General features: G+C 42.6%; 2 protein-coding genes across 2 annotated transcripts in view; both read left to right on the top strand.

The window, feature by feature from the left end:
- Positions 1 to 9,295, top strand: part of tacc2 (transforming, acidic coiled-coil containing protein 2) — a 52,336-nt gene extending 43,041 nt beyond the window's left edge. The window contains exons 23-30 of the mRNA XM_061087799.1: positions 278 to 370; positions 3,512 to 3,655; positions 3,754 to 3,830; positions 5,335 to 5,378; positions 7,227 to 7,387; positions 7,494 to 7,600; positions 7,832 to 7,952; positions 8,346 to 9,295. Coding sequence (XP_060943782.1) covers positions 278 to 370; positions 3,512 to 3,655; positions 3,754 to 3,830; positions 5,335 to 5,378; positions 7,227 to 7,387; positions 7,494 to 7,600; positions 7,832 to 7,952; positions 8,346 to 8,411 — 813 coding nt within the window. The 3' untranslated portion in view covers positions 8,412 to 9,295. The remainder of the gene's footprint in view (positions 1 to 277; positions 371 to 3,511; positions 3,656 to 3,753; positions 3,831 to 5,334; positions 5,379 to 7,226; positions 7,388 to 7,493; positions 7,601 to 7,831; positions 7,953 to 8,345) is intronic.
- A 1,563-nt stretch (positions 9,296 to 10,858) lies between these two features.
- On the top strand, positions 10,859 to 13,471 carry ly6pge (lymphocyte antigen 6 family member pge). The gene is made up of 3 exons (XM_061086797.1): positions 10,859 to 10,919; positions 12,666 to 12,782; positions 13,278 to 13,471. Exons 1-3 carry the CDS (start codon positions 10,859 to 10,861, stop codon positions 13,469 to 13,471), a joined length of 372 nt encoding a protein of 123 aa, XP_060942780.1.
- The last annotated feature ends 337 nt before the right edge of the window (positions 13,472 to 13,808 follow it).

The following is a 13,808-nucleotide window of genomic DNA, read 5'->3' as shown; positions in this document are numbered from 1 at the left end:
CCACTTCGCTGGCCCGTTGTGTGGCCCTGATGTGTGTTTTTGTTGTTCCCATTGTATTCGCCTCATCACATCCGACATATTCATTTCCCCATTTTTTCCTCCTTACTTTGGCTTAAGATCGATGGTGTGTGAAATGTAGACAGCAGGAAGTGTGTGTGCTGAACTTTCAATATGTTTTCCCTTTGCTCTCTCATCCTTGGGCCGCAACCCCACCCCCGCCTCCCTTACCCTCGAAATCCATCAACCCCCTCCCAAACCCCCCTTGAGTGCGGCCCAGGAGGAGCTGGTGCTTGCTGCCCTGAGGATAGAGGCTCTGCAGGTAGCCAAAAACATCTCTCAGTGCCCCTCCCTCTCCACTGTAACCCCCCAGGTACTGCGCTGATTCAGCCTGCACCTGCTCTGTGTGCGTATGTGTGAGTGGACGCGTGTGAGTGCATTTGTGCGAGCAAAGGTGCATCTTGAATGAGCGATTGCATAATAGCAGGTGTGTGTAGAGGCACACACCTGAGGGACTGCAGTGTGTGCGCGTGTGTGTGTGCATGAGAGTGTCTCAGCCTGCCTTCCCCTCTCCCTAAACACACCATCCTGAGTGTGACTGTGAACCCATGGCCTTATCAACATGGCGGCTGCACCACCACATCCGCAGGCCCGCCACCTCTTCAGTCCCCACATCTGAAATCTCTTATTAACATGGCTTAATGCGTCCCGCTCCCATCCCCGACTAGCAGCCAGCTCTTCCAGGTTGACTCCTCAGGAAACAGGAGTGCTGTGCCGTGGCAGTCCCTTGCCTTTGCTATGCATGCTGGGCAACATTCATGTTGTCTGTTCAGGCTTACATGAGCATGAATGTGACTGGGAACGTCTCACACTCGACAGCAGCTGAGGAGGTATATGGAAGTGACTCACACAGATGTAGTTGTTGATGCTTTACTGTCATCATCACCTTGACTCCCAGTCACATTCTTGTTTTGTGATTTGGTTCCTTGTCCCAGACTAACAGCATTAACAAACACTGGGTAGGTGTCAATGAGAGTAATTAGGTTTGGTTTGAAAAGCACCTGTCTAGGCATAGGAAAAGTCTTTGTCCTTCTTTGGTGAATGATCAGTGGTAAATCTCCAACATCAGTCAGTGGAATAACTCTTATACCAGTTGGAGCAGGGCAGAAGCTCTCTAGTCCTCTCTACCTCCTTGTCTCATGCTCTTGTCCCACACATTTTACAGTCTCGACTCAAGAAACCCAGCACACGGCGGTGGAATATCAACGGTTCACCTTTACTGAAAGTAAGAGTGACATCACACTCCTGTGATCTGTCCACGTTTTGACCCGACTACAGTGCAGTCCTTGGGTTTGGTCGTGTCTGGATCAGTGCAGAAGACCACTGGATGTGAAGTGTTGACTACAGGGATCACAGCCCTACATCAATAAATCAATCAATCAATCATATTTTATTTGTAAAGTCCATATTCACTAATCACAATTTGCTTCGGCGATACATCCTCTGTCCCTCACCCTCTCTCCCAGGACAGACAGAGGCGTAATTGATGTATTGTGTAACACAGCAACATCAACAAATATTATTTACATATATATATATGTATTGTGTTTAAATGTTTTCAAAATTAGAAAAGACAGTTTAGAACATAAATGAAAATGTATGTGTTGTTGGGTCGGTGTAGTAGCCCCAATCTTTGAACATTTCAGCAAACCATGGGGCTACAACTCTAACACTGTTTGGATATAAATTGAAATTCAGCACTTTACCCTCCCTGTGCTGGATTCCTGAGCCAAAGCGACCATCCAGATACCTAAAGACTGCACTGTGGACCCTCTAGACCCCAGAAGATATAGAAAGACCTTTCTTAAGGTATCCCTACATTTGCCTTCTACCCTAGCTGTAATTTGTCCCTGTGAGCAAATTTGTCCTAGTTGTAGTCTTCATCCATCTATCCATATATCCACAGCACAATTTACAATATGATGATTAGAGGATGAAGGATTCTTGAGTCTTTGTTGCGTTGTGGGGAAGCTTTGGACCCCCTCAGAACCCTACAGAGCAGAGGAATAAAACCTGGAGAGAATAGGGATGGCGGGAAGAATATGAAGAGGGGGAGAGGGTGAGGAAAGCATTTCCTCAACCTCTTTCAAAACGGTGAAAGATTCGCGGTTGAGGTTTGGTCTTGCTCCTGAAACTCTGCTGGATAACTTCTGCTGGATTCAGATTTTTTTGTGCCAGTATCGTTCTTAAAGCGAAGCTAAATGTTGGCAGTTTATTAAACGTGATGCTTTAGGATGATGTCGTGCTTTTAGTACAAGGCTTATCTACCAATTAGGCAAAGTGGGCAACGGCCCCGGGGGCCACAGACTTTTAAGTTGTGGCAATTACTTAATGGCACCACCAATGCACAATTGCTCATTTTGCCCCGGGTACTTCTTGGGGATTGTCTCTGTAAGACTGCACTTTAATGCAACTTGAATTTTCTTTTTAAAACCTCACTGAACTGGGAGAATAAGCCTAATACCACGCTAAAAGCAAAAAGAGGTTCATGGTTACCTGAACTTGACCAGCTTTACCTCCGGTGGAATAAAGGAATTATTGCTGCAGCCAACCCAAACACTTTACTCTCTTTTCTACGAATTAGTCTCAGTCTCCTTGTCCCCCAGGAGCCTCGACCGTTTCATCAAATCCTTCCGTAATCCGGCTCTCTCAAGGATGACTTAATCCCTTTCAGAGCAGCAAACAGAGTTTGGAGGACCAGAAATGGCTTTAGAATTTGGATTGTTTGGGGATTTTGGTTTTGGCCCAGTGTTTTGTGTGATTGGAGCTGTTGTTGGGAGGAGTATTGTCCTAAGTTGCGATGGTCATATCAAAATGTGTATATATACTTTGGTTTGTTGTGTCTTTCAGTGCACTTCAACGCTATAGTAAAAAATAATTGTTATGGTAAATCTTGTGATTTTTACTTCACCTCACATCACAATTGATTCAATCTGCCAACAGGTAAGAACAGTGTAGCATGGGGCTGAATGCTTTAACATGAGACTAACATCTATTTCCCATGCTGCCCAGTTTTCTACCCCACCTCCCTCCTATATGATGCAGTCCTCGCTGTATCAGCTGCTGCCTTCCTTCCCTTCAGCCTTGCCTCGACCCCCCCAGTTACATTCCAGCGCCCACGACGAGCAGGAGATCATGACTGCTCGGCCGAGGGCAGCATCAGCCAATCACTTGGCTTGTACTGTGGCTATGAAGACTGTCTCATCCAATCATGCGGCGGCTGACCAAGTCTTCAGGAGCATCACCACCCTGCCTCATTTACATATTAATTTTTTTTTGCTGCGTGGTACATTTTGATATCGTTTGATGCTTCCTTGCAGTTTGGTCCAGTGATCTAGTGGACAATGTGCGTGTGGGACCTGAGGGTGAGGATGCCCCATCTGTAGCTCCGTCTAGTTTGTTAATGGCTATGTTTCCTTTCCTCTCCATCCTCTCTCTCGGTTCCTGGAAGCAGCACAGAGACACGTTGTCTCCGGTGGAGAGTGCCGTGTCCAAGAACTCGCTGTACCCCAGGACCGCCACCACCAACTACATCGAAGGGGAGAGTCCCCACCTGCCCAGGGATCTGGACCACTCGTTGGGAATTGCACGAGTAGAGGTACCACAAAACTATTTATTTTATCCTATAAGTCATAAATACTGTGTATAGAGTAAGATATCACTCTTTACTTGATGATTTTCATCGCCCTCCTTCAGATTGTGACAAAGGAGAAAGAAGTGCTGGAGTGGCAGAGAAAGTATGAAGACAGCCGACAGGAAGTGGGGGAGATGAGGTAAGACGCAGCTCATCGCCTTGTCGTCACTAACGTCACTGCGAGGTGTGGGTTTAACACCTTCTGTTCTACAGCAGTGTCATGATGTTTAGTGTCTTTATCCATTCTCTGCATTTAACAAGTCAATTGGTTTATCATGCTTAAACTGACAGACCAAGCCATGGTTAACAGCAGTGTGGCGAGCTCTTCAAAGATCTTCATCTTATTATCAGCGTGAGTGATAGTTCTGGAGAAGAGAGAAATAGATGTGGTTGATATCCAGAGTTAAAAAGTTAGATCTCTATTAAAAGATAAATTAAGGTGCTTTAAATTGCTGTCATTTGGTTTATTAACCAGCAATTGATTGACTCAAAACTGGGATTAATTCGACTCGCGTTTACATCCACAAACGATCGATATATCAGACAAATAGCTGCTAATGGGGGTTAGAGGAGAAGAAGATAGGCTGCACTGACACCATGTTCTCTGCCAGCAGGTGGTGGGTGTGGGTCCAGCTGGCCACAGACCAGTTAGTGTGGATAAGACAGAGCTTACTTCATTTGACTTATTGGGCTCAGGATAAGGAGGAGCTAAAAGGCTAAGGACGAGGCATGGCTAATCAATCCTCTTACCTCTAGTAACCTGCTTTTACCAAAACAAGGCTTCTCGTTGGGCCCTGCTGCTCAGCTCGGAGGGCAAGGCACTACCAACAGTGAGATGCAGGTGGACAAAAAAATACAATCATACAATACTACAGGTGGATAGTGTAACATTTTTTACTACGATAGATGATTTCACCATGAAACTCATTCAGCTAATTTGAACAAACACGTTTTATCACAAGTTTTCAGACACGTTAAGTGTAAATATGAAAATAAGGTTTTCTATTGTTAAAATGTTGCTAATTTGCAACAGGACATAAATCTAAACATTGGATGAAGCCCTGTTCAAATTCATTTATTATAATTGATATGTTATATAGAGTCACAAAGGTTTTTACAGAAGGAAGTTTCTATATCTGTTTTTATCACTATATAAATCAGAAAATAGTGTTAAGAGCCTTTTAAAAAATCTGTTTTCAACATGTTTGAGTAAAAATATGTTCTATAAATCAGGATGTGAATGATAAATGAACAAACCTTCACCACACAGCAACAAAAAACATTCAGAATACAGGCATAAAACTGGAATGTTTGGTGTATGTAAATGCAACTTGGACTTTTTAATATCAGATATTGCCAGACATATATGATTGTGATTTCAAAATTATAATCAAAAGCCCAAATTGTTTGGCTGTAGTGCCAGATCCACAGCTATCTAGGAAATATCCACCCAATCCCGTGTTTTCATTTGGAAATCTTGGTAATGGGCTGACAGGAAGCTCTATAAACAAATGTCTGGGTTTGATGGTGCAGGTAAATATATAAATTATTATTAGACACTTTAAGATTGTTTTAGAAACATGTATATTAATACTGATCTAAATCTATCCATATTCTGATGATCTAAACTTTCTCATCCATAGGAGAATTGTTGCTGAGTATGAGAGGACAATTTCACAGATGATTGGTGAGTTAATTTCTAAATACAGGTTCACATGAACAAATCACATGGTTACTGTTCCCTCTGAATTTTATTTAAAATTAATTACTTTTGCTCCCCAGCCTCTGCCACCACTTTGTGCTGCACTTGTTTTATTTGCAAATTAAGTAAAAACATAGAAGGCCTCTATGTTCCCGAATACACTGATTTCAGGGCGCAGAGAGTTTTTAAATGCTCTGACAAAAGCTAACTTTGCTATGTGCTAACTTTCTCATATTTGTTGGATATTATCTGAACCCTGAAGTTTTTGGTCGGGGCCGTGCTCTCACTTTTGCTCCCTCGTGTTCAGCTTCTCTGGACACAGTAAATTCTACCTAGGCCCGACTCTCTGCATCATTCCTGCCCTCACCTACATCCTCTCCACCACCTCTGGACATTATCAGAGATTTTGCTTTTTTCGCTGCTGTATAATTTAATTTCTTATTCTCATTAAAGCACTGTCACAAAAAAGAAACAACCTGTCTCTGCCTGTGTCTAACACTCGGCTCTCTCACGTGTCTTGCCCTCCCAGCTTGACTTAACACAGTCCCTTCTTTTCTGTTCTGCTCCCATCTTTGCCCCTTACTGTTTGATAACCCTGACAGGCATGCCAGGTGAGTAACAAGGACTCGTCCTTCACTTCTTTTTGTGTCAGCTCACGTCTCTCCATCCGTCCGTCAAAGAATGGGCGCAGATGCGCTCACGTTTTTCATTTCATCCAAAGACAACTGTTTGTCCATGTTGTTGTATATCATTCTGTATTGTGAGACATTGTATTTTAACAAGGAGATAATTGTTTGTCAGTTTCTATTCAGCTGCCTTTAATGGGATTTTCAGTAGTTGAAATTTAGTGCAACATCGTACCTACTGGAAACCTTTACGTGCACATCTGCACCTTATTTCTGTACTATGGAGGGTTGAGTCATTCATAGAATTAGTGAGTTAAGCAGGCTGGTCATATAAGCTTGTAAGAGGAAAGGAAAGATGGGAGGGGGTCAAGATACTGTTGAAGCTTTGTCACATAATATTGAACTCAAAGAAAAGCAAACCAGTGGCCTCTATGGTTCCTCTATGGTTTGCAGGTCTCTTTATGTTTTCCATTGTTAAGTGTTTTTGTTTGCATGCTACACTGGTTTATCAGACATACACTTGTAGTGTAGTATAAATTGATATTAACTCATACAAATTAACAAATCCATTCTGATGTATAGACTGTGTCTCAAGTCATGGAATGCATCCTTCAGAGAACGCAGTCTAACCGGCTGCCTTCATTGTGGGCTGTGTGGACTGATAAGGCAGAACTGAAATGAGTCTGGTCTACAGAGGATTTCTGTCACCAGTGTGCCATGCCCTTATTGCTGTTGCCTAGCAACAGAGCTGAAGTTGGACACAACAAGAAAGTTTTATTGCCCCTTGTGGTTTTTTGACATCTCGTCAACTGCCGGTGCCTCAACTCCACTCATTACCTCTTCGTAAAGAAGATTTAATCAGTAAAGCACAATGGATTCTGGGATAGGTTAGGCTAGGGAGGATCCACATGTTTAATTATTTGTTTCTCAGGGGAGGATGAACATATTTGTCAGGTGCGTTTGAAGGAGCCCTTGAAATGGAGCTTTCACGCTCCTATCGAGCAATCAGTCTTCAAATGCAGCCTCTGAAGGATGCAGCCCCTGAATTGAGACACAGCTATAGTCCAAATTAAATAATTTGTTTGTACATATGTGTGTTGCTGGGGGTCTTTAAACCATTCATTCATGCCCACCAGTACAGCGGACTGTTCAGCACATACTGCAGACTGATGATCTGAGCTACCGTATGTTTGTGTGTGTCCATCAGAGGATGACCAGAAAGAGAAGTCTCTCTCCCACCACACCATCCAGCAACTGATCGTGGAGAAGGACCAGGCCCTGTCCGACCTCAACTCCGTGGAGAAGTCCCTGGCCGAACTCTTCCGTCGTTACGAAAAGATGAAAGATGTGCTGGAGGGCTTCCGCAAGGTGACTTATACTGACTCATTAATCATTCACTAAACGCAGACATTTGTCCTATAGTTTTTTAGTGATGGCAAGAGATTAAAAGCAACTACTTCTCACTCCATTTCAGAATGAAGAGGTTCTGAAGAAGTGCGCTCAGGAATATCTGTCCAGAGTCCGTAAGGAGGAACAGCGCTATCAGGCCCTGAAGATTCATGCAGAGGAGAAACTAGACAAGTGAGTCTATACATAATCTCATTATTTAATGTTTGCTCTTCGATGACTGCGTTTTCCCCATCAGGGATATCCACACAATACACTAACTACACAGTTACTCACTGTCCAACTGGAACATGTTTGGATACGGGCAAATGTAATTAGCTGGCAGTGCTTTTGCAAGACTCCCCAAGCTTATGGGAGCTACACAGAGTTGACTTGATTTTCATTGTGTGACTTTTGTGTTTCCAGGGCCAATTCAGACATAGCTCATGTGAGAATCAAGGCCAAGCAGGAGCAGGCCGGACACCAGGCCAGTCTGAGGAAGGAGCAGATGAAAGTGGACTCTCTGGAGCGCACTTTAGAGCAAAAGGTCAGTTGTGAGAAGCAAAAATGGAAATGAAATCAGAAAAATCTACGTGAATAATCCCTCTTTTTCAGCAAAATAATTAAATATTATTATTTGAGTAAACACGTGTAAAAAATTACTCCTTTCTCATTGACAGTGGAGTTTACCTTTCTGATATATATATATTTTTTTCACCCTGTGTGTCACGATCGACGTCACAAATGCAGCGAAAACCGGAGACGTTCTTTCAACTTGCTGTCTTGCCAAATTATCGCGTTCACTGGATGTCATGTTTCAATCAGAGCAGATCAAAACCTGTGTCTACTGCAGAGACATTTGACCGGGAAGTGAACAGAGATTCAACCCAAAAATGCCAGATGTAGGCGTATGTTAGTTATTTTTATTCTTGTTTTACAGAACAAAGAGATCGAGGAGCTGACAAAGATTTGTGACGAGCTGATCGCCAAGATGGGGAAGAGTTAGCGCCTGCGTCACATCCGGGCCAAGTCTCAAAGAGAAGACGAGTGGCAGTTGAAAAACTACTTAGAAAATGAAGCAGATCAGTTTTATTTATCACTCCACCAAGGACTAATGGAGATCTTAGCCCTGAGTGGTTTTGCAGATTTTATTACCTACTGACTTTGTCTCCACAGGATCCACAGAAATGGCTTCCTCTAAATCACTCTGTACATTGTTTTGATGTGTCAGCGTATCGTATTGTAACAGAGGTCTGATTTAAAGATTTAGAAAATGTACCATATCACTAATGAGTGTGTTGGTGTGTGTGTGAGAGAGTGTGGGTGTGTGTGTCGATGAGAGAGTGAGAGCATTGTTTGTGGGTGAAAATTATCTATAATGTTGTTGCCATGACAGCCATTGAGGGAGAAGACTGTTTACCCGCTCCTGTTGTCGTCTCAAAGATAGGCTTTGACAAAGAGTATCAGAGAGTTAGATTCATTTATAACATGTTGATACACCACAAAGAGAACTCAAACTATCACAGTAGCTTCCTGCATGTGAGAGAGAAATGTTAATGTTTGTATATACCATAGGAAATTCCAAGTATCTGCATTTTTGATAGTTATTCTGTCATCCTCAGTGCGCTTTTCCTCATGTAACCTTGTAGATATTTGTCATACTTGTCATAGCTTTCTCGATGAAATCGTGGGGACTTTATTTTTTTGATTTTATTTTGATATGAGGCAAACTAATCGTGACTGTATTCAGTTGTGACAAGGAGTAATTTAATTTTGGATGGATATGTCCTCGTCCTGCTATGGTGGTTGTGTCACACTGAGGAAAAACCTTCTGCACAGCTACTGTACAGCGTCTGCTTACAAAGTGCAATAAAAGATGGCAATACAGCACACCGGTTTCACTCTGCTGCTTTACCTGCACAACATGTTTTCTCACTAACTTTAGATGGGTCCGCATGTAGAAAATCAAAATCAGCGGCTCAATTTGTTTTCCTGCATTTCTGCCTGGCTGGCAATCTGGTGAAAACGAGTTTAGTCGACCTGGCACAACTACTAATTTGAGGATATGCTGCTTCCTGTCAGTGTCAGAGGAGAAAATAAACACAAGCACAGGCGATCAGGCTGTTGTGTAAATGATGCACTGATGCATCATAAACTTTTCTTTTGTTTTCCTGTTCTCTTACTCCAGATCAGTGTCAATTAGGGTTGTATGTACCACAGGGGGTCATGCTGCAGTTGCGAGGGATTATGTGGCGAGATAGATGCGTATTTGAAAAAAAAATGCATATACAACATATTTATGTTTAGCATGAAATATCAATTCAAAAATATAATAAATATGAAATGATAATATATAAATATTAATAATATTGTTTCTGTGGCTGATCTGTAGAATTTAACAATGTTGCCCCAGTGATCAATTAACCAGCTACAATAACCCAACTGCACAGGAGGCACCTTAACACCGAATGACATGATTGAGACTGGGTGAAAACTAGCTTGAGAGAAAACATTGTTACCTCCCCTGAGTAGGTAGTGTTTGTTTGTCTGTTATTTTGCAGCATTATTCAAAAACTACTCTATGGATTACCATAAAAGTTGGTGGAAGGATGTAATATGATTCAGGGAAGAATCAATGAAATTTTGGTGTGGAGGTGGCGGATCCAGGAACTTTTTACACTTTCTTTAAAGTTGTGATAAAGGCATTTTTTTCAATATTTTCCTCAAATTTTGTGTGACTCTTAATGAAAACAAAAACCTGACATAAAGGTGACTGTTTATGTTTTTGTGTGTACAATTTGGTTCAGATCCAAATAATACAACAGAATTAAATTCACTAAAACTAAAATGGTTCAAAGAGGACTGTTGAACCTTGTTCAACAGTCCTCAACAGCTGACAGCTACTACTCACTCTACTAAATATGTAGACATTTGGTGTGTTTTAGACAGATGACACCCAACATTGCACATTCCTGATATATAACTCTAGATACAGAGTTCATCTTTACAAAAGTCCAAATGAAGAAGCTGCCACATTTACATAAACTCCATCCCAATGGAATACAGACAAAGCTAAATGTTCTTGAATACAGATTTCAGAGGACAACACTATAAACCTCAGAGAACCTTGAGTATCAGAGTGATAAAGGTGAGGGCTGGGCCGCAGGTGCAGACAGGGACAGGAAAGGGAAGAGCCACACTCTCCATGGGTGTGGCCACATCAAGTGAGGATAAGTAAGGTGAAAGGTTCAGCATGTGTCCCAGTGCACATCTTTGACTGAAGAAGCCACCACTGACACAACGTACACAGAGTTGTGGGCCCCAGCTGAGGGGCCGTTGTCTCCTGGTCAGTGCCGGGGGGGGGGGGGGTATTGACTCATCAGATAGCCAAGATTAAGCTCAAGGGGCTTTAGGACCAAACAAGCTGCTTTTCACAGAAGGACCACCGGCACCATGAGAGCTATCCAGTACTGTCCGCTGCTCCTGCTTACCCTGGTCCTGCTAACAACCAACAGTAAGGACTTTATCTTCTATTTCTTCTAACTGGCCTTTCCTCCTATTGGATCATCGGTCAACTTTGAACTTGGTTGGTGTCTCCCTTCAGACAATCTTCGCATTTGTCTGTCTTGAACTTCCAAGAATAGATTTAACTAATTGTTTTCTGTAAGAGGCACAAAGCTGTTGACTGTCCATAAAGACCGCATCAGCACAAGAGATGACACAACATCACTGCATTTCTTTATTAATTGGAACATCCCTGACATGTTTTCTAAACCTATTAAGTAGATTCCACTGTAAGACCTTATGATGACTCGTATTTTATGCCAAGTCTGCTAATTGTTGTTAATTTCCATGGTAATTATCCTGCTTTTTGCCTCCCTCCCAACTGTCATCCTTTCCTGTAGCAAGCATGCAATCCCCCAGCAGTTAATCTCTTAATAGGCCTGCAGGCTAATACTTAAAGCATGTGTGTGGAGCGGCTGTGCTGTGGGGATAGATTGGGGTCAACAACAAACAGCAGGGGACATTTATATGGCATGTCAACACACAGAGGAGCACACCACCAGTGACCGAAATAGACCAGCTATTCAAATTCACGCAAGAAATGATGGCTTGCTGTCATTGTCATCGTTTTACTGCTTAAGTTGTGATTTGGTCAGTTATCAGGTTGACATTTCTACACTTTTATAACTTTTGGAAAATGTCACCACTCCGATCTGTATATGTAAGGAAACAACTGTTTGTGCACCTGTGCAACTATCTTGTCCTCCCACCATCACAACAACCATAAAAGGGCACATTCGGGGTCGAAGGAGGTTATTTTGATTCGCCAAAGCAAGAGATGTGCTGCTGCAAAAGAATGTTTGAATCTTTCAGTGATTCCTCTAAGTCCAGCTTTGTTCGATCCTCTTAGGACGCTGCATTTCAGGCAGTTTCTGAAGGGCCATTTGAGAATTTAGGAGACGGATAGAGGTTTTCAAAAGGAAGCGTTAAAGGGATATTTTAAAGGTCAGCTCGTTCTCGAACAACCACTTCTCCCTCTGGAGAGCTTTAGAGAGACATTTAAGTGTTTTATGTGCTGAAGTGGACTCCTCAAGCTTTAGCTGAAGGTTAGGAACATGTGTTTTTATATCTGAGTTTAACTATTTGCTTTGTTTGAGAAGACAAAAGGGAGTAATTAATGCTTTGTCTTGCCTTGACTTTACTGTCATTGTAAGGTGTGATTAACCACAACTGTGTGTCCATGCTCAACAAAGATCCTGTTTTTTAAAGAGCATAAATCCCAGGCCCTGAATTTATGATAAATGGGACTAGTTAGTTTAAGTGTGCCAAAGTATAATGCAGTCTTTAGCACGCTAGAGCAGCTGCAGCTATATTGCTTTATTATTGCTTTATTATGCTGTCTATTGTTTCCATAAGTAATACAGCAACCTCAACCATAGCGGGTATGGTAATGTGTAGTAAAAAAAAAAGGGTGTACAGTATAATAGACTATAATAAACAAAGAAAAAACATATACACATTCCCAATGTCTATGTACGTCTGAGTGATCCTGCTCTGGAACAAAATGGAGACTCTGTGTATGTTTGTATTTTATATAAAAAGTTTTAGTTCGAAAAACATAGAGCCATCCATCTTCCCTCCACCAGGATAAAACTATATTCAAGAGATCTCTGAGTTGTTGTACCACTTGACTTAGTGTATCATGCATGCACGTGTGTTCGTACATTAGCAAACATTTCTTCTCTGTGTCTGTCAGGTGAGGCTCTGCGATGTATTTCCTGTATGGGCTCCAACAACGAGGACTGCAACCAACAAGGCTCCAAATCGTGTCCCAGCTTCTCTGACGCCTGCGCTGTGGTGGTGGGCCATGACAGTGAGTCCAACTGTGACACTAGTGTAGTAGCCTTTCTATACCAACAATAATAACTGTTAAAACTATATTTTTATCAGCATGTGTGAGTTTGTATATTGGTGTGTGTGTGTGTGTTTTATTTAATGGAGGACAGGCTGCTGCTGTCTGAAGACACGCCCCAGTCAGCAGGGGGTCTGAGAATGAAGAGCTTTGTTTCTCCTACTCGATCGATATCCTTAATTAGCAAACAATGTGTTCACGGCACCGAGACAATTCCTCCTCATGAAATTAAGTTAACGCTTTTTCCTAATTGAAACCTGCACAAGGCAGGAGAAACCATCATCTTGTATGTACGTTACATCGTAGATACACTAGTTTCTTCACATAAAGTGCATCATAGCCCATCTAGCAGTCCAGCAGGGCAGTTTTATTATTAGAACCAGTTGAACTAAGTTGCTCCGTGTGAGACAGCTGGTCAGCCAGTGTACCTGACTTCTATTCCTGTGTGTTTGTCAGGTGGGGTGATGAAGTCATGCTCCTACAAGTCTTTCTGCAGTCAGGCGAACAGCCAGGGCTACAGGGCGCCGGGCGTCAGAGTCAACTGCTGCTACAGCAACGACTGCAACGTGACAAGCTTCGCCTCGTCACTGCCGGGACTCAACTATCTGCTGTTGCTCCTGCCTCTGTTGTTCCACTGCTTTTTCAAGTAGATGTTTCGGCAGAACTTCCTTGTGCCACCAAGTATCCACCTGAAGGTCTCAACACTGCCCACTGTTGTTCTCAGTCAGTTCCCCCCCCTCCCCCAAAAAAGCCAAATAACGCTGCGTAATTTGACGCTACACATCTTGTCCTACTTTCCACCACTGCACTCAACGTAAACACTGACATCCCAGAGTTGCTGAAGAGCTTGAGGTGCTAGGTGTGACTGCATGGATTATATGCACCATGCTGGATTGAATCCATTAAGCGGTGCTCAAGTGGATGCGACTTTCAGTGGATTTCGCTAAGCCAATAAGCAGAGGATCCTGAAGGAAGTGCTGAAATAAC

Source organism: Limanda limanda, chromosome 15 (genome assembly GCF_963576545.1).
Source record: "Limanda limanda chromosome 15, fLimLim1.1, whole genome shotgun sequence".
NCBI classification, from domain to species: Eukaryota; Metazoa; Chordata; class Actinopteri; order Pleuronectiformes; family Pleuronectidae; genus Limanda; species Limanda limanda.
Note: the sequence above shows the minus strand (reverse complement) of the source record. Positions and strands in the feature narration are given on the sequence as shown.

Bases quoted from the DNA above. Each gene is read 5' to 3' on its own strand.
- ly6pge (XM_061086797.1), top strand. From the start codon at position 10,859: ATGAGAGCTATCCAGTACTGTCCGCTGCTCCTGCTTACCCTGGTCCTG. The intron at 10,920-12,665 runs GTAAGGACTTTA...TGTGTCTGTCAG, and splicing joins GGTCCTGCTAACAACCAACA to GTGAGGCTCTGCGATGTATT. The intron at 12,783-13,277 runs GTGAGTCCAACT...TGTGTTTGTCAG, and splicing joins TGTGGTGGTGGGCCATGACA to GTGGGGTGATGAAGTCATGC.